A 19629-nucleotide genomic window follows, 5' to 3' on the forward strand; every position below is an offset into this window, starting at 1 on the left:
GAAGGAGAGGAAGACTCTCACCCACATGGATTGACATAGTGACTGCAGCAATGCACTCAAGTGTGTCAGAGATTATACGGATGTCATAGGATAGGACAGGGTTCAGATCTGTTGTTTATAAGGTCGCTGTGGGTCATAATCATCTCAATGACACTTAACAACAAAAACATCTTTTTAACAACCTTTTGCTTGCTTCATATATGATATCCTTGATGTCATTCCACAACTTATCTGGTCTTCCATCATTAGTGTTCAATGGATCAAATCTGTTCCTGAGATGGTCTCTAAATTCAGGTCCAACAAGCCCAAGTTGTTCCCTGGCCTTATTTTGATTGATGACATTGAGCTTCATCATTTCTTTCCATAATTTGATTCCTATGTATTATATTTGGCCATGTTCACATGAATAGTTACCATCTACACTATTGGAAAATGTATTTAAAATAATAAATCATTGGTCTTGCAAAATTCCACCATGTGATATCCAGTAATGTTTCAAAAGCCATATTTTCTTACTACCTATTCTTTTTTGTTTCTAATTTTTGTATTCTAGCCACCAGTAATTACATATATTGACTGCATGCTTGATAAAGTTCAGAACTGTGGAAGTTGGTAAGAATCTTCAATTTCTTCATCTTTGGCATTAATATTGGTGAATAAATTTAAATCATAGTTTCATTAACTATATATGTATGTATTATCTTAACATTTGTCGGCATTGTATTTAAAAATATATTCTGAAATATTCTTTTTTACTATGAATATGATGCTATTCATGTTCTGTTTGTCATAGTAGTCCATATGTTTGATTCAGAATGACCATTCCATTGGACATATTCAGTACTAGTTGTGTTGTTGTTATGTGCTGTCAAGCAGATTGAAACTCATAGCAACCCTAGGTACAACAGCTTTGAACCCTGCTCTGTCCTAAACCAACCTTATCATCTCTGACACACCTATCACCATCTTCCCAGTCAATGAGTCAATTCATCTCATCCAAAGTCTTTCTCTATTTTACGCTGTCCCTCCACCCTCCCAAGAATGATGTCCCTCTTCAAGGACTGGTCCCTTCTTGCAACATGCCCAAAATATGTCAGATGAAACTTTAGAATCCTTGCCTCCAAAGAGCAGCCTGGTTTCACCCTCTCCAGGATGAATCTGTTTGTTCTCCTAGCAGTCCATGGTATAGTCAATACTATTCTCCAGTACCACAGCTCAAAGGTATCAATTCTCCTTCTACCATCCCTAGTCATTGCCAAGATTTCTGATGAATAGCACATAATTGTGAAGACCATAGCCTGGATCAGGCACACCCTAGTCTCCAGAGTGACATTGTTGCTCTTCAGTACTCTGAATAGGTCCCTGATAGCAGACTTTCTTAATCTCTTCACCATTTTTCATGATGCTACCAATCAGCCCAGTGGTAAGAATCTTTGTTTCTTGATGTTGAGCTTCAATCCATATTAAAGGCTGCAGTGCTTGACCCTCTACACCAAATGCTTCAGGTCTTCCTCAGTTTCAGCAAGCAAGGTTGTGTCATCTGCATAATGCAGATTGTCTTCCTCCAATCCTGATGCCACACTTCTCCTCATAGAGCCCAGCCTCCCAGATAATCTGTTCTGCATATAGATTGAAAAGGTATGGAGATAGGACACATTCCTGGCATACACCCTTCCCAATTTTGAACCATGAAGTAGTGTTTCCTTGCTCTGTTCTGACTACTGCCACCTGGTCCAAGTATACATTTCTCATAAACACAATCAAATGTTCTGGGATTCCCATTCTCCTCAGACTTAGCCACAATTTGTTGTGATCTGCACAAATATCTTCGCATGGTCAATGAAACACAAATAGACATTCTTCTTGTACTTTCTGCTTTCAGTCAAGATCCATCTAACACTAGCTATAATATCCCTAGTACCACGGCCTCTTCTAAACCCAGGCTGCACATCTGCTGGTTCTCCCTGATGTGTTATTCCAGTCGATGTGGATAATTTTCAGCAGAATCTTGCTTGCATGTGATATTAATGATATTGTTTGATAATTCCCACACTCTGCCAGGTCACCTTTCTTTGGAATGGGAACAAATATGGATCTCTTCCAGTCACTTGGCCAGGTGATTGTCCTCCAGATTTCTTGGCATAACTTGGTGAGCACGTTCCGGGCAGCCTCTTAATGAATATTTAAGAATTCATTTAAGTGATGTAATTAATCTTGTTGGCATTTATATACAACAGTGTATTTATATAACCTATCAGGATTGGTGGAAGATCTATCAACAACCTGCATTATGCAGATGACACAACCCTGCTTGCTGAAACTGAGAAGGATCTGAAGCGCTTGCTGCAGAAGGTAAAAAACTGCAGCCTTCAATATGGATTGAGGCCCAATATAAAAAAGACAAAGATTCTCACCACTGGACCAATTGGCAGCATCAGGATGGAGGGTGAAGAGATGGAGATTGTTCACAGCTTTAGTTTGTTTGGCTCCACAGTCAACATTCTTGGCACCAGCAGCCAGGAAATTAAAAGATGTATTGCAATGGGAAAGTCTGCTGTTAGGGACCTCTCCAAAGTACTGAAGAGCAATGGTTTTACTCTGGAGACTAAGGTGCATCTGATACAGGCCATAGTCTTTGCAATCACTTGTTATGCATCAGAGAGCTGGACAATGACTAGGGAGGATAGAAGGAGAATTGATGCCTTTGAGCTGTGGTGCTGGAGAATAGTACTGAGTGTACCATGGACTTCTAAGAAAACAAACAGATGCAACCTGGAGAGGGTTAAACCAGGCTGCTCCTTGGAGGCAAGGATTCTGGGGCTTCGTCTGACATACTTTGGACATGTTGTGAGGAGAAACCTTTCCTTGGAGAAGGACATCATGCTTGGGAGGGTGGAGGGACAGCGCAGGAGGGGAAGACCCTCTATGAGGTGGATTGATTCAGTGACTGGGGAAATCGGGATGGGTGTGTCAGAGGCAATGAGATTGGCACAGGATAGAGCAGGGTTTAGGGCTGTTGTACATAGGGCCGCTATGAGTTGCAAGCGACTCGATGGCTCATAACAACAACAACATGGTGTTTTTACTATACTATATACCATCAAGTCAGAACTGAGTCATAGTTGACCCTCCATTGGGTTTTCAGAAGTTATAAACACTTGGGAGGAGATTGCCCATCATGTAGAGCAGCTAATGGATTCAAACTGAGTGCCCTTGAGCTTGCAGCACAATTCCCCACCATTAAGCCATCAGAGCTCAATTGAATGCTTTGTTATCAAAAACTAGAGAGAATTGAAGTGTGTAAACTTGAGATTTTTTTTTTTAAAAAAAGTGGATTTCTTGAAAAACTTTCAATTCCTAGTATCTTTTGTCTCCTCTAAGCACTGTTCTTCTATCATGCAATACATTCAGAGCATTTGTTGGAAGTATGTTTTAATCAGAATCTCCTTTAATCAAACATTTTATCATTTGTGGTTTAGCTGATTAGGATAATTTTACACAACAGGGGTTTAATTAACAACATCACTGATCCATACAGAAGGCATGCAGTCATATAATCAGCATCATGTAAATGTCTTTTTCTCCTTTCCAAAATGTCTAGTAATAACTTAGTTATTATATATTAGTTATAACTTAGTTAAATGTCTGGTGTATAACTTAGCCTTCTACTATCTGTAACAGAGTTAAATGCTTGATTGTGGTCACTTGTTACATACGAAATTGGATATTTTTTAATGAAAGCATGTTATGCTTTACAATCTTTGTCCTTATCCCCTGGGAATGAATCTGAGGTGGGGAAAAAAAACATATCGTGTCATTGACATTCTTTCCATATTAGAGCTCTAATATGATTTGCAAGGTAATTTTCCACAATCAGCAATTTCATGTCTAGGTAGGATTTAGGCAAAACCTTACAGTCCAATGAAATGGAATGAGAGATGGAATGCATCTACCATGAGATCAGGCACATTAGGGGGAAGAGGTATATGCTCTGTTTTTTTTAGTGATATACCATTTCAGTTTTACAAAAGGCTACATTTATGCGAAAAGCAAAATTAGTCTTGAGCATTTCTTTTGCAATGACAATGTCCCATTATCAATGCTGCATACACTATAAGCAGAAAAAGTGGTATAACCTCATTCCTTCCCCCCACCCACAACTACACTCAGAATCTCAGCATCAAGTCACCATAAATTGAAACTATCTGTGAATACTATGCCTTATTGTTATTTTAGATTGTGTTATTTGGCATGCTTGTTTAGGTGAATTTTTGGATCTAAGAACATTTGAAAGTTTCCTATTTACATTAATGGTAATTGCTTCTTCACTTTATACCTTTTGGCTCACTACTACTACTTTCAGGTATTGGAGAAAACGTGTTATAGAAATATCTGTTTCTTTTCTGGTTTTTGACAATGTAACCAGCAGCACAGCTAACTCCAATTCATTAAAGTTTAGTAACATCCCAATTCTGTACTTGTACGGTTTATTTTCTTAAACTAAGTCTAGCACTTTGCTTTATTTTAGCTCATTGTTTCTGTTCCCTTATGCACTCTTTCTTTTCCTTCTTTTTTTTTTCCAGCTTAAAAAAAAATCTTATTTTATCAGCTTGCTTGCTCACTTGGGTTATTGAAGCCTTTCATTTTACTCTCTGGGATCTTAAAGAAAGTTTTAGTTGTTATTGTCAAGTGCAATCAAGTTGAGCATGACTCATAGTGACCCTATGAACAAAAGACCTGAACCATACTGTGTAACTATCATCATTTTTCTACGTTCATCGAGTTTCCAGAAGCAAGTTGTTTAGGAAATGGATGCCACTCCTGCTTCCAAGCCTCTTTCAATCTGGGAGCTCCACCAAATACTGTCCATGATGGGTAACCATTATAGCATTTGGCAGACCAGTGGCACGCTGTCCAGCATTACAGCAACCCCAGGTTACTTCAGTACAGCAAAATGCTATAACCCTTAGAAGAATATTCATCTCAGACATAATTAACACCAGGTCCAAGGGCCCAACTGCCTTTTATTTATTTGTTTTTATACTGGTTTATTTATAAAACTCGAATACAAATTTAAACAAATTCTTTCCATTTCCCTCACTCTCTACCCATCAAATTATACAACCCAATGATGAATCCCTCCCCTCCCTGCACATCCACATCCCTCTGCTTACAGCCTCTCCCATGCCTCTTGGATCCTTATACTCATTCTACAATAATGGTTTTATACAATATTTATCCTTGTGGGACTGAGTTAGTTCACTCATCATAATGCTCTCTAGTCCTTCTCGAGTTAGGCAATAATAGTATTCCATTGTGTGTACCATAATTTCTCAATCCATTCGTTTGTGGTTGGACAAATGGGCTGTTTCCATGATCTTGCAATGGTGAATAATGTTGCTATGAACATTGGTGTACAAACCTTAGTTTCTGCCATAAGAGAGATACAAATCAAAACCACAATGAGATACCATCTCACTCCAGTAACAGTGGCAAAGTTTAACAGGGCAGCAAAAGGAACTCTTAAACATTGTTGGTGGGATTGTAAAATGGTGCAACCATTCTGGAAGGCAGTTTGGCGCTTCCTCAAAAACAGAAATTCCATATGACCCAGCGATTCCACTACTTGGAATATACCCTGAGAATATGAGAACTGAGGCACCAACTGCCTTTTAAATGCAAGACTGACCCACCAAGTCCTGGTTGACTTCAAACAAGAGGCTTCCAGTCCACAGCTCACTTTCAGCTAAACCCTGAAAATCAAATCAGCTCACACATGATTGTGAAGCAAAAGAAAAACAAACACCCCAAAACAAAACAAAGAGTCCACATCCAATCCTTACCAAAACAATAGAACTCAACTTCCAGAATCCAACCATTTCACACATGAGCCTCCAAACTGGAGACTTAGTGGGGGCCCAACTGCCTTTTAAATACAATGCCCTCTCACCAGGTCCCAGAAGATTCTAAAACAGAGGCTCCTGCCCACAGCTCACTGTTAGCCACCTATACAGAATAATTTAAACAACATTGAAATAAAAGTGTCACTTATATTAAATAGTTTTCTTTCTGGCATACCCAAAATTAACTCTACTGTATTTTGATGTAGGATTTGAGCAAAGTACACAGGGGAAAAAAGTACTTTTATGTCCCTAAACATTTTTGGCACCAGCAATTAAGGAAGTCAAAAGACAAATTGTTGTTGTTGTTGTTGTTGTTGTTATGTGCTGTCGAGTCGCTTGCGACTCATAGAGACCCTATGTACAACAGCCCTAAACCCTGCTCTATCCTGTGCCAATCGCACTGCCTCTGACACACTCATCCTGATTACCCCAGTCACTGAATCAATCCACCTCATAGAGGGTCTTCTCCTCCTGCGCTGTCCCTTCACACTCCCAAGCATGATATGCCTGTCCAAGGACCGGTCCCTCCTTACAACATGTCCAAAGTATGTCAGACGAAACCCCAGAATCCTTGCCTACAAGGAGCAGCCTGGTTTAACACTCTCCAGTATGAATCTATTTGTTTTCTTGGCAGTCCATGGTACATTCAATACTCTTCTCCAGCACCACAGCTCAAAGGCATCAATTCTCCTTCTATCTTCCCTAGTCATTGTCTAGCTCTCTGATGCATAACAAGTGATTGCAAAGACCATAGCCTGTATCAGATGCACCTTAGTATCCAGAGTGACACTATTGCTCTTTAGTACCCTGGAGAGGTCCCTAATAGCCGACTTTCCCATCACAATACGTTTCTTTATTTCCTGGCTACTAGTGCCAAGAGTGTTGACCATAGAGCCAAGCGGACTAAAGTTGTTAACAATCTCAATCTCTTCACCATCCATCCTGATGCTGCCAACTGGTCCAGTGGTGAGAATCTTTGTCTTCTTGACATTGATCCTCAATCCATATTGGAGGCTGCAGTCCTTGACCATCTGCAACAAGCGTTTCAGGTCCTTCTCAGTTTCAGCAAGCAGAGTTGTGTCATGTTAATAGATCTTCCATCAATCCTGATGCCACACTTCTCATTGAGCCCAGCCTCTCGGATAATTTGTTCTGCATACAGGTTAAAAAGTTATGGACATAGGACACATCCCTTGTGTACACCTTTCCCAATTTTGAACCATTGCATTGGGAAAATTCTGTTGTCAGAGTGCTAAAGAGCAATGATGTCAATCTAGAGACTGAGGTGCACCTGATCCAGGCCATGTTCTTCACAATTACTTGCAGTACATCAGAGGGTTGGGCAATGACCAAGGATGTATCAAGACAAGGAATTGATGACTTTGAGTTGTGGTGCTGGAGAAAATATTGAACACTATATGGACTGCCAATAGAACAAACAGGTCTGTCCTGGAGGGGCTGAAACCAAGTTACTCCTTGTAGGCAAAGATTTTGAAGCTCCGTCTGATATACTTTGGGCATATTTCCAGGCGAGGCCAGTCTTTGGAGAAGGACATCATGCTTGGAAGGGTGGAGGGACAGTGTAGAAGAGGGAGACCCTGCATGAGATGGATTGACACAGTAATTGGGGTAATAAGGGTAGATGTATCAGAGGCTCAGGATAGGGCAGAATTCAGAGTTATTGTGCATACGATCACTATGAGTTGTAGTCAACCTGAAGGCACATAACAACAAACACAATTGGGAGATATCTATGTTGCAGTCCTAAAGGCATGGGAATTCAGCTGCTTTGCAGAAGAAGGATGTGTAATCAATTCTGGTTGCTTAGTGGTAAGGAGTTATGCTGTAAAACTAAAGGCATGTGGTTTGAATGATTCCATGGGAGAAAGCTGGGAAATCTCCTACCATGCAGTTTCCTGCTTCAGAAAACTCTCTGAAGGGTCAGCTATTAGTTAATTTTGACTCCAAGACACACTACAACATACACAATACGTCTATTAAGCATTTTTGTTTGTCAAAAGATGACTAAAAAATTCTCAAGATGAGCATGACTTTGGAAACTATAGATCTGAAAAGAATCTAAAAATTGCAAATAAAACTTCAACAGCCTAACAACAATAACACAAAGGAACAAAGGACTTGAATAGACATTTCATCAAAAAGGATAGTCAAAGAACACCAAACACATAAAAAGCTGCTCAATGTTATTAGTCATAAGAACAATGTAAATAAAAACTAGTGAGATGTCATTTCATTTCCTCTAGGGTAATCTAGTAGGGAGCCCTGGTGGCCTAGTAGTAAGAAGCAGTGCTGCAATCCGAAAGGCACCCAGTTTGAATCCACCAGCTCCTCCATGGGAGACCCACTTGCCTTTGGGTTGGCAGAGCAATTGCTTACCCACTCAGCCACCAGAGCTCCTGTATCTATAATTAGAAACAAGAAATCTTTTGTTTTAGAACAGGTATAATTTTGAATATTTTTGTCCTCTTTGTTGTTTTGTTGTGTCCTCTTATTTTAACAAAAATTCTTATTTTCTTTCTCGTAGTAGACAGAAATTAGTTATGCTTGTGATTTATTTGTCCATGATCCTTCTGTTTTTGTTGTTGTTATGTGCCATCGAGTCAGAACTTATTAATAACTGATCCTTCAGCGGGTTTTCAGAGGCAGTTTAATCACATGTAAAGAGATTGCCCATCCTTCTGCAGAGCAGAGCAGTTCATGGATTCAACCGTCGAGCCTTTGGGATTGCAGTGCAGCTGCTTCTTCTTCTTCTTTTTTTTTTTTCTTTTTTTTTTTACTTTAATCTGTGGCCCTTAGGCCTGTTTTGGGTTTTTATTTTCTATAAATTTTAAGAACATTTATAGACATTTTGGATTTCCATTCATTCATTACTGTATTTTTCTCCCTGCCCTCCCCAAATTCACTCTTCTCTTTGAAAAGTTAAAGAAAAATTATTTCATTGTTATACAATCCCTACTCCCAAGTGTACCCCACTAGGCAGCCTTAATTCTGGACTCCTATCATGATAATAATATCTAATCACATATCGCTTTTAAACAGTTCTCTCCCTTATCTGTTTCAATGACGTATACATTATTTGTCCCCTCTTTCTCAGTCTCCCCTCGACCCCGATATTAGTCCCATTTTACAACAGTGGCGCTATGCAGTATCTGTCCTTATGTGACTGAGATATTTCAGTCAGCATTATGTCCTCCAGGGTCATCAGTTTTATATAATATTTCATGAGTTCTTTGTTTTTCAGAGCTGCATAATATTCCATTGTATGAATATATCAGTGCTTCTCTATCCATTTGTTTGTTGATGGGCACTTGGGTTGTTTTCAACTCTTTGCTATTGTGAACAAAGCCACACTAAACATGAGTGTGCATATATCTGCTTGGGTGACAGTTCTGGTTTCTTTAGGATATATTCCCAGTAGTAGAATTGCTGGGTCAAATAGTATTTCTATTTCCAACTTTTTGAGAAAGCGCCATACGGTCTTCCATAGTGGTTGAACCATTTTACACTCCACCAACAGTGAATAAGGGTTCCAGTTACTTCACAACTTCGCCACCATTTGCTGTTTGCTGTTCTTTTAAATGTTGCTATTCTTATTGGGGTGAGATGATATCTCATTGCTGTTTGCAGTGCAGCTTCTTACCACTAGGCCACCAGAGCTCCCTTCTATTATTCTATTATTACTCCCTCCTCTATTCTATTTATTATTATACTATGGTGTTACTGTATTACGAGTTCATTAGATTTGGGGTAGGAGAATATCACAAGTTACCCAAGTTACACAATTTAAACAATTTTACACCATTTAAAAATATTTATAAAATTCCTGATAAAATAATTCTAAGAGTTTTTTTCAGTCTAAATTCTACTTCTAACTCACTGCTAATCCTTTTCTTCTCTATAAGGCTTGTCTCCTTGTAGTACTTGTTCTGCTTTTGAGGTAAATGAAAGCCAAAGTGAAACTTTTAGTAGGACACACAGAGAGCATTATAAGAAGGTAAAAGTGGAAAATTATTTAAATAATTATGTGGTGGTAGTAGAATGAAGAGTACTTTTCAGAAGTAATTTCCTCTTTTAGTCTCATACATGTAATTTACCTGTGATATTTTATCATGGCTGCACCAATGAACTAAAATAGAGCAAAACTTTGAAGATTAAACCAAATTGGACTGAAGTTTGGTTTAATGTATTACAGAGGTGCTCTATGTTAAGAATTGATTCCATGGTATCTAAGAACAACAATTTTATAAATCTGATGGGGAATTCATATTACAAATATGACAGAGTTCACTGAGTTATACATATCTATGATTCAGAATACATTTCATGAGCTCACCATTCCTTTTCAGTTGCTAATGGAGGTATTTTCTCTGTAGTTTCCTGGTAATCATCATTCAAAGAAGAGCTTATCTTGAGTCACTCAGTAATTTCCTTTGAGTCAATAATTGACAAGAGGCTGTAAATAGCATTTGGAGGAGATTGCCCATTATTAACCAGAAAAGCACCTGGTGGATTTTAACGGCCTGCATCTGACTGGGAAGTGCAATGTCCTATGGACACAGACTAAAGAGTGATTAAAAAAAAAAAACCTAACAAAACACAAACAAAACCCCAACCCACATAAAAACAGATGCTCCTTCCATCCCCTATACTCCCTCAGAAGACTCAAAGTAAAACTGTTGCTAAATTTGGGTTGGCAAAACATGATACCAAATGAAGAGTTCCAACCCTATCATTAGAAGACTCTGGCACTCAAGCTCAGGATGGAAAACCCCATAAAACGAGTTGCCACCATTTTTTCCAACTCATAAACTCAACTCATTGCTACAGGATCAGAACTGACTCATAGCTGACTCTCCATATGGTTTTTTGAGGCAGGAGATTTGCCTATCTCGTACAGAGCTTGAACCCTGCTAGTTGATTCAAACTCACTACCTTTGGGTTAGCAGCTCATTTCAACTCATGTTGTTGTTATGTGCCGTCAGGTTGTCTGTGACCCATTGCGACCCTATGTACAACAGCCTGCTCTGTCCTGAGCCAGTTTCACTGACTCTGACACACCTACTCTCATTACTGCAGTTACCATCTCATCCGGGGTCTTCCTCTCCTGCGCTCTCCCTTCACCCTTCTGAACATGATGGCCTTCTCCAAGGACCAGTCCCTCCTGGCCACATGCCCAAAGTTTGTGAGACAGAGCTTAAAAATCGTAGCCTTCAACTCATAGAGGCCCTTCATATGTCATATTAGAACTGCTCCATAGTTCTTTCATTGGCTGATTTTCTTAAGTAGATTATCAAGTGCCTCTAGGTATACTGGAACCACTAACCTTTCTCCTAGTGATTTAACTGCATCGTCCAGAGACTCTATTCTTAGGACAAGGTATTAGATTTTTGTTGTTTTGTTAATATAATTTCTTAAAGAAATGAACTGAAAATGGAAAATTCCTTTTTTTAATTTCCATTCATTCATTGTTGCACACTTTTCTCCCTGCCCACCCTTACCCCCTATTTCGACTTACTCTTTGACAAGTAAAAAAACAAAAAATTCTTTCATTGTTATACCCCCAGTCCACTTCACTATGCAGGTTTCATTCTGGACTCTCGTCATGACAATAATACCTAATCGTATATTCCTCCTAAACAGTTCTGTCCCTCATCTGTTTTAACGCAGTATATATTATTTATCCCCTATTAGTTTCCCTGCAACTCCAATGTCAGTACCGCTTACAACAGTGGCACTATGCAGTATTTGTCCTTTTGTGACTGAGTTAGTTCACTCAGCATAATGTCCTCCAGGGTCATCCATTTTGTATAGTATTTCATGAGTTCTTTATTTTTCAATATAGCATAGTACTCCATTGTGTGAATATATCACAGCTTCTCTATCCATTTGGTTGTTGATGGGCACTTGGATTGTTTCCAACTCTTTGCTATTGTGAACAAAGCTGCAATAAACATAAGTAAGATAACCACATATCTTCTTGAGTGGTGGTTATGGTTTCTTTGGGGTATATTCCCAGTAGTGGAATTGCTGGGTCAAATGGTATTTCTATTTGCAAATTTTTGAGAAAGCGCCATATGGCCTTCCATAGTGGTTGCACCATTTTTAAACTCCCACCAATAGTGAATAAGGGTTCTAGTTTTTTGAGGGTCCTGTGATCTCCTCTCTCAAAATGCTAGTGCACAGAAAAAAACACCCAGGGATTCAGTTATTCCACTTTTTCCACCCTTAACACGCAGTAGACTAGGCTCTTGCCGCCCTCTGGTGGCCAAGTCGGTCCTCCGCCTTCACCACAGAGCTTGGTTGTGATAGTTCTCCTGGCCGCCTGACGTCACATCCGGCCCCTGCGATTTGGCCTCACGGAACCCGCGCGATGAAGTGCCTGTTTGTTACTGTCGGGACCACCAGCTTTGACGACCTCATTGCGTCCGTGTTAGCGCCGGACAGTCTTCAAGTGAGTGGGGAAGGTGGGCCGGCGGCAGCTTCACGAGGTCCGCTTTCGCGAACCCAGATTCGCTAGGCCTTTTGACCTCGCAAGCCTTTCTTGTAGTCTGGGTAAACCTTCCTTTCCCACCTCGAAGCCCCGCCCCAAGCCAGACTGGGTCCTCTGCCTTGCTCTTTAAACTTCCCTAACTGGCTCCTCCTTTCTTTGGCTTCTCACTCCTTTCCGCTGTTCTATAAGGCTCCGCCCCTCGCATCTATGGCCTCGCCCCTTCTCCCAGAAGCCCCGCCCCTCCGGTCCTAGGCGTGTGCGTGGCGTATCTCTCGCCCCGCCCCCACCTTTTCCCAGCTCCCCGACGCGTGCAGTTAACTTAGCGGACCCGCGTTTTTCCTGCTGCTCTTCCGGCTCTAGTCCTCAGAGGGCGTCCTCAACCTCTAGGTGTCTCCAGCCTAGTCGCTGAGGCTAGCCGGCGAGGTTGTGCTCCGCCCTTCCTGCCTCCTCTAACCCCACCCCCTTTCAGTTCGCTGCTTTATCCCTCTAACTTTTTACCCGCTTGGTCTCTGAAGTTTTTCGTGGGACCAGTTTTCTTTCACGACTTGGTGAGCGGGGTCCTTTTAAATATCTTGTCAGGTTTCCGGCGGGGCCCAGGGCTCCTTCGGTAAAAAACAACTAATTTCCGTCCCAGTTAAGAATATTCGGCAGACTTTTCTCCCATATTCACTGTAGCCTGATTTAAGGGTCGTTTTGGTTTGTTTTGTTCTTTTCCCCTTCGCCCGTTTTAGATAATCAAGAGCCTCGGTTACAGCCGGCTTGTCCTTCAGATTGGTCGAGGAACTGTGGTACCTAAGCCATTCAGTAGTGACTCCTTTACTCTGGAAGTTTACAGGTACAAGGATTCCTTACAAGAAGACCTTCAGAGAGCAGACCTTGTTATTAGTCACGCAGGTAAACGCCTTGGCGTCTCAGTTCGCTTTGGTGACGCACTAAAATTTGGGACACGGCCCCCCCCCCGGTACTTTGCAGCCCCAAGGAAAAAAATTCCATTCAATTCGCTAGATGTGGCAGTTGGGAACTTGATGGGGGAGAATTTCGCATTTGAGGGTAATTGAGGAGAAAAGTCAGAAGCGACTTGCGCAACTGGTTGAGTTTTGGTTTTTTAGGGGTTTGGGGGTGTCTTCTTTTGGTTCCCCAGTAACGTGGGATGAAGTGTTAGGCTCAAGATTTCAGGATTTGAGTTTTCTATCTGCTGTGATGCTGTTGAAGACCTGTTAGCTGGTGAGTTAATCTGAGAGGTGGCTTTCGGATTTTTTTTTTTTAACATTTCTACAAAATGTGAGTGTGAGAACGCAGAGGAGCACGCCTCAGGATTGTTTTCTGAGAATATTTCTTCTCAGAAAATAATCTTGATTATGGAGGCATCAGACTTTTCTGGTATTTTAGGAAAAACAGCTTTGGGGGAGTGAGAAAATATTAACTGCTAAAATTTTATTTTTAAAAAGAGTAATAATTTGAGAAGGAATAGTCCTTACAAATAAACATTATAGACAAATTGATGATTAAAAATGTGTAGAATAATTAACAGGGTTTTTGGCACTCTTTGGGGAATAGTAACTCCTTTAATCCAAACAATACTATAAATTGTAGTAAAATTGGTATCTTTTAAAAATGAGATTTGAAAAAGACATTAACATGTTAAGTAACTTGTACAGTTTGCTAATACTTTTAACTGTGGTGTGAAGTCTAAACTACTATTCCTGTATAATACCTGAAATTTTGTTGTTATGTTCCGTTGAGTCGCTTGTGACTCAGCGACCCTATGTACAACAGCCCTGAACCCTCTTATACCCTGTGCCAACCTTATTGTCTCTGACAAACCTACCCACATTATTCCAGCCACTGAATCCATCCATCTCATCAAGGCTCTTCCTCTCTTGTGCTGTCCCTCCACACTTTAAAACATGATGGCCCTCTCCACGGACTAGTCCCACTACCAGAACTACTATAGACATACAGATTGTCATATTTTTTGTTCACTGGTTAGATAGCTCAAAAAAAATCTTCATTTACAGTGTATGTACCTGAATCTTGGTTGAATACAGGGCCATACCAGAGCATATGACTAAAGGACAAGTAGCAAAGTATTAAATCTTAGGCCATAATATTGTGGGAGGTCTTTTAATTTATTATTAAATTATTAGAAACAGAAATGTGTTGTATCTTTTAATTTATTCTTTTCTCTTTTTTTCATAGGGTCACAGTGAGTTGTAATTGACTTGATGGCACCTAACAACAACATCAAAATAATTTGTAATAGATAATTGAAAGATACATTGTGTAGTTGTACCAAGAATGTTTTAGTTATAAAGACTAATGGGGCATTTTTAACTATTTTTTTTACATATTAACAATTTTTTATTTATTTTTGTAGGTGCAGGAAGCTGTTTGGAAACTCTAGAAAAGGGAAAGCCACTTGTAGTTGTAATAAATGAAAAATTGATGAACAATCATCAGCTAGAATTAGCAAAGCAGCTATACAAAGAAGGCCATCTCTTCTACTGTACCTGCAGGTATGCTACAAATTTATTATGTAACTGGCTTCATCTTCATTCTTCTCTGTTTTTCTTACCCATTTACTTAACCTGTCTGTTTCTTCTTCTCTTACTTCTTCCCCATATTAATTTTCTCACATAGAATACATCCTGTTTATTTTCCGGTTTGATTGTTTGGCCTTTCTGTGTATCTGTGGCTTTTTCTACATATATGATAATCTGACTGTGTGCATATATGTATGTAAATGTGTGTATATATATTTTCATGTGTGTGATTCATTAGACTTTCGTTATTGATGGAAGACATTTTCTTATTTTTTTGTTAACGAAGATTTTGCCATCAGTATATTCACTGTAATTGCTGAATTACTAATATATTCAATTATATGTGCCATGTACTATTTTAGGTGGTGAGGATATAGTGATGATCTAGAGATAAAATCGCTTTTCTTACTGTAGTAGTGAGAGATGGTAAATAAGTTTACAAGTGAATTGTCAAGATTGTTTCATATGTAAAATGTGCTATAAAGAAAAGAAGAGCATGTTATGAGTTAAAACTGAGTTACAGACATAGGATGATACTTTCAAAGTCAGGGAAGTTATGATACATGACAGTTGAACTGAGACCTGAATGATAAGGGGCCAGTGTGACACTATAGAAGCAAAGGGAACAGCAGATAATAAGGGTATGTTTAAAGCATTGAGAGAAGATTGATGTACATTGTAAGATGAGGCTAGATGGATATAGTTTATTATAAGAGTTCTGATTTCTGTATTCAGTGAGAAGACTTTGAACATTTTAGCAGAGGAATTACTTCATGGTAAAGAGTATTATTTTCTAGAAATATATTAAAATTCATCAAGAACTTAAACCAACTTTGGAGTAAGAGGATTAAGAAAATTATTGGTTTGTTATTTGTCCTTAATACACTATAACTTGTAATAAGGTAGAGTCAGTAATTGTCAGTTGTTTTATTTTAAAGCATATCCTAACTTATTGCTTTTTTAAAAATAAATATTTTCAACTATTACAAAAAATATTTTGTCATAAATTAAAATAAGTTTTAAAAAATAAACCATAGAATCGTACTAGAATTTGTAGCAAGCTATTCTTTTAACTTTATTGCTTCTATTTCAGGCACTCCATAGATTTTTTTATTAAATAAATATTTGTTAAGAACTTCCAATGTGCCAGACACTGTTCTAGGCACTTGGTATGTATATATAAATTTAAAAAAAAATAAAAAAACCAAAACCAACCAAGGATCTCACATTGAGTGGAGACAAATTTATTGATTGTTTCAGAAATATTTGATGGTTTTTCTAGTGTCAAAAGGTGGCTTTGTAATATAAAAACCAGTGTTAAAATAATTGTGCTGTAAGAGGAGCTAGGAAACTCTGGTAACCTATTGGTAAGAAGCTCCACTGTAATCCTGGAGGCATTCAGTTCACATGTACCACTTGCTCCCCAGGAGAAGGCTGGGCAGTCTCCTCCTGTGTGATTAACTGCCTCTAAAACCCGCTGGAGGTTCAGCTATATGGGTCGGTTCTGAATAGTGCTACACAACAATAACAAGACGAGCTAGCTAAACCACAATTACTTAGGCTTCCATCAGTGAATATATTTGCCTTTCATTTTTTATATTGTTAGAGGTTAGTATAAGTTTTAAAGAGAAACTCTCATCTTCCTTACTGGTTGACACAAATCATTTTGTACAGAGAATTCTGATGAATATTTTATTTTTAAATGTTAAATTAGCTTTGATTTTATGTCAGTATGGTAAAAGAAAAATAATGACATAGGCTAAAAAAGTTGTACAAGTGTCTTATTAATGTTTTACAGATGAAAAGCCTTGTATTTCAAGAAAGTTGCATACATGAAAGCAGTTAAGTGTTGCTGTAAGAATGAATAATTGGTTATCTTTTCAGATTAGGTAAATTGTTTTAACATACTTTAGGTGGCTGGTTGTATGTATGTATTGAGTATCTGATTTGATTAAATTTTGAAAGTGATAGTTAATGGTGTAGACTATATGGTGATTACATATGGATTTATAGTAGTAAATCACTAGCACAGAAATTATTTTACACAATTCATCATGCATAATCTCAGAAATTATTTTATTTCATCTGTTATTTTTAATAAATTACTTCTGTTTCCATTTATATGTGCCAGTCCTGAGTAGTATTTACATGTGAATAAATTTCAAGAGGTAAGTATTTAATTTGTTACAAGAAAAAGTTAACTGTTAATTTTGACATTTTATGGTTTCTCTGGTTTTGCTTTAACAGTCATTCCTAAGTGAATGTGCTTATGTTATTAAAATGTATTTAAAATTTGTGCAGTTTGGAAAGCAGCATTGTATTCTTGGAAGTTAGATTCAGTCATTAATTGGGCAACAGGTGTGTTATGGAATTTTCTCCCATGTTACCTAATATTTTTCTTCTTTTGTTTTAGCATGCTTCCTGGGCTGTTACAGTCAATGGATTTATCAACACTGAAATGTTTTCCTCCTGGCCAGCCAGAAAAATTTTCTGCATTTTTGGATAAAGTTGTTGGATTACAAAAATAAATACTAAACTCTCAACACTTAAAAGATACACCCAAATCAACCTGTGGAATATTATTAAATATATAACATATTTGTAAGATAATATAAATTAATGAACTTCCAAGTGCTCTGGTGACAGTCACTATGCTAACTCAAAGGTGGCACCTCTCGTGGTTCAAATCCAATTTTCTGCATCTATAGAATTAATAGAAATTTTTTGTGTGCTAGCATTTATATTTAGAATCAAATCCTATTTGCAATTAGTAAACTTAATAGGTTTTCCCCTACTCTTCGTATTTTAATAAAATATGTATTCACAAGTTTTGTTCTAGAATCCCAAATACATTTGGAATCATGAAAACATCAATTTGATTTCAACTTTTTTTTGTAATTTGAAAGTTTACAAAACTTAATGACTTTTCATTCTTAAGAACATCATAAGATGAGTTTCTTTGGCACTATAAATGCAGTCAGTGTTTAATGTTTCCTAGATTAAAAAATGAAATAGTCACAAACTTTTACAGGTATTTTTTTATATATAAACCAGCACCTTCAGCTGTCCATAATCCAAGAACAAAACTGGGGGGGGAAAGTTAAGTAAAAATTACAGATTGTGGTCTGAGAAATTAAAAGCTTAATAACTGCCTAAAATACTATGAAGTCAGTTTTTTTGTTGTACTTCACTTTTATTCTGAAGAACAGAGTGAATATGTTCACCTTTTTTCTTTGAAATAGAAAATAGTAGAATGTTAGCCCAATGCCAAGAATTTATTGAATTGAGAGAAAAGGCTTCAGTTGATGTTATTTAGAATCTCTCTACTGCTTAACTCAGTTTTACAGATAAATAATCTGACATAGATAATGGCTGGAATAGATTGTTTTTAAAATCACAGAACAACTTGAATCATTATGGAATTCTTTGTAATTAAGTGATCTTGAGACCGTTAAAATATATGCAGTTACACCTAGGTGTCTATGATTTTTTTTAGAACATTGTTTATCTGTAAAACTTGGCCTACATTCCACTATATTATTATCCCAGTATGTTGAATGTTGCAGACTTTTCACTTGGGAGCTTTATATAACAATTGCATATTTATATTTCTGATTGTTTATTACTTAGGCTACTATTAAAGTACTTTTTATTAATGGTAGACGTTGGTGACTTAGGAGTGCTCTGGGTAGCAGGAGGAAGCCAGCTTGCATTACAGTTTTGCTGAGCTTAATCTAAAAAGTGAGTAAATGTGTAGTTGAGAATTCATAGGGCCGTAGTCATAATTGCATATTAACCTGGATTTCATTTCATAGAGGGTTAAGCCAGTGATGCCAATTTGTGTATTGACTACACTTTTATGATAGTTTATACTATTACTAGTGGAGTTCTAAATCAACAGCTATTTTAGAATTAATTTGAATTGGTAGGAATCCTCAAGATTATCTAGTCTTTTTCTGTTGTTTTTGAGATGAGGAGGCCGGTCAGCAATTAGGACTTCCCTGCAAGAACAGCTTTTAGCCACAGGCAACAAGTTCACTCCCGATACTAACATACAGTAATATAATTTTATTTTTATTTTTCTCTTTATAATCATTACTGTAATACCTTCCAAGGATAGTTTTATTTGTTTGGTTTTGGAAATTTAATTCAGTTTACTATGTTTTCCTTTAACATATGTGAAGACTTATGGTCTTACCTAGGGTCAGACATAGAAATGTGATTCATTACTTAATTGTTTAAAATCTAGGAAAATTCTGTGGGTAGGACTGGTGCTTAAATTGAATGAATGAAACTTTATAAGACAAAGAATTACAGAATTTTAGAGTTGAGAGAATTTATAGAATATGTGGCCTAAACCCTTCATTCGCCAGTTGAGGAACTAGATTAAGATAAATTAATTGCCATGTTCACCTATTATATAGTCCTTTTTTAAAAATGATAATAAAAATACATTCAAATTAACTCAATGAAGTTAAAGTTCTCTGGTTTTATTCTATGGCTGGTAACAACTTCTATTTTTTAATATCCGTGAGGAAGTAGAATACAGCTTATTTAGCCATTTACTATTAGAGCGTAAAGAATTAAAAGGGTTTAAAATTTGGAGACATTCACCCTGGGATGGCTTTAGGGATGGACAGCTAGTAGGGTGATAATCGAAAGTTGATAGAGT

The 19629-nt window shown here is 37.8% G+C and overlaps 1 protein-coding gene across 1 annotated transcript; it reads left to right on the forward strand.

Moving 5' to 3' along the window:
* Positions 1 to 12262: 12262 nt before the first annotated feature.
* On the forward strand, positions 12263 to 17586 carry ALG13 (ALG13, UDP-N-acetylglucosaminyltransferase subunit). Its single transcript, XM_006889930.1, has 4 exons — positions 12263 to 12375; positions 13146 to 13308; positions 14792 to 14930; positions 17371 to 17586. Exons 1-4 carry the CDS (start codon positions 12295 to 12297, stop codon positions 17483 to 17485), a joined length of 498 nt encoding a protein of 165 aa, XP_006889992.1. The 5' UTR covers positions 12263 to 12294; the 3' UTR covers positions 17486 to 17586.
* Positions 17587 to 19629: the final 2043 nt, after the last annotated feature.

The sequence above is a fragment of the Elephantulus edwardii genome, unplaced genomic scaffold (assembly GCF_000299155.1).
Source record: "Elephantulus edwardii isolate Elephantulus edwardi_28Jun2011 unplaced genomic scaffold, EleEdw1.0 scaffold00083, whole genome shotgun sequence".
NCBI classification, from domain to species: domain Eukaryota; kingdom Metazoa; phylum Chordata; class Mammalia; order Macroscelidea; family Macroscelididae; genus Elephantulus; species Elephantulus edwardii.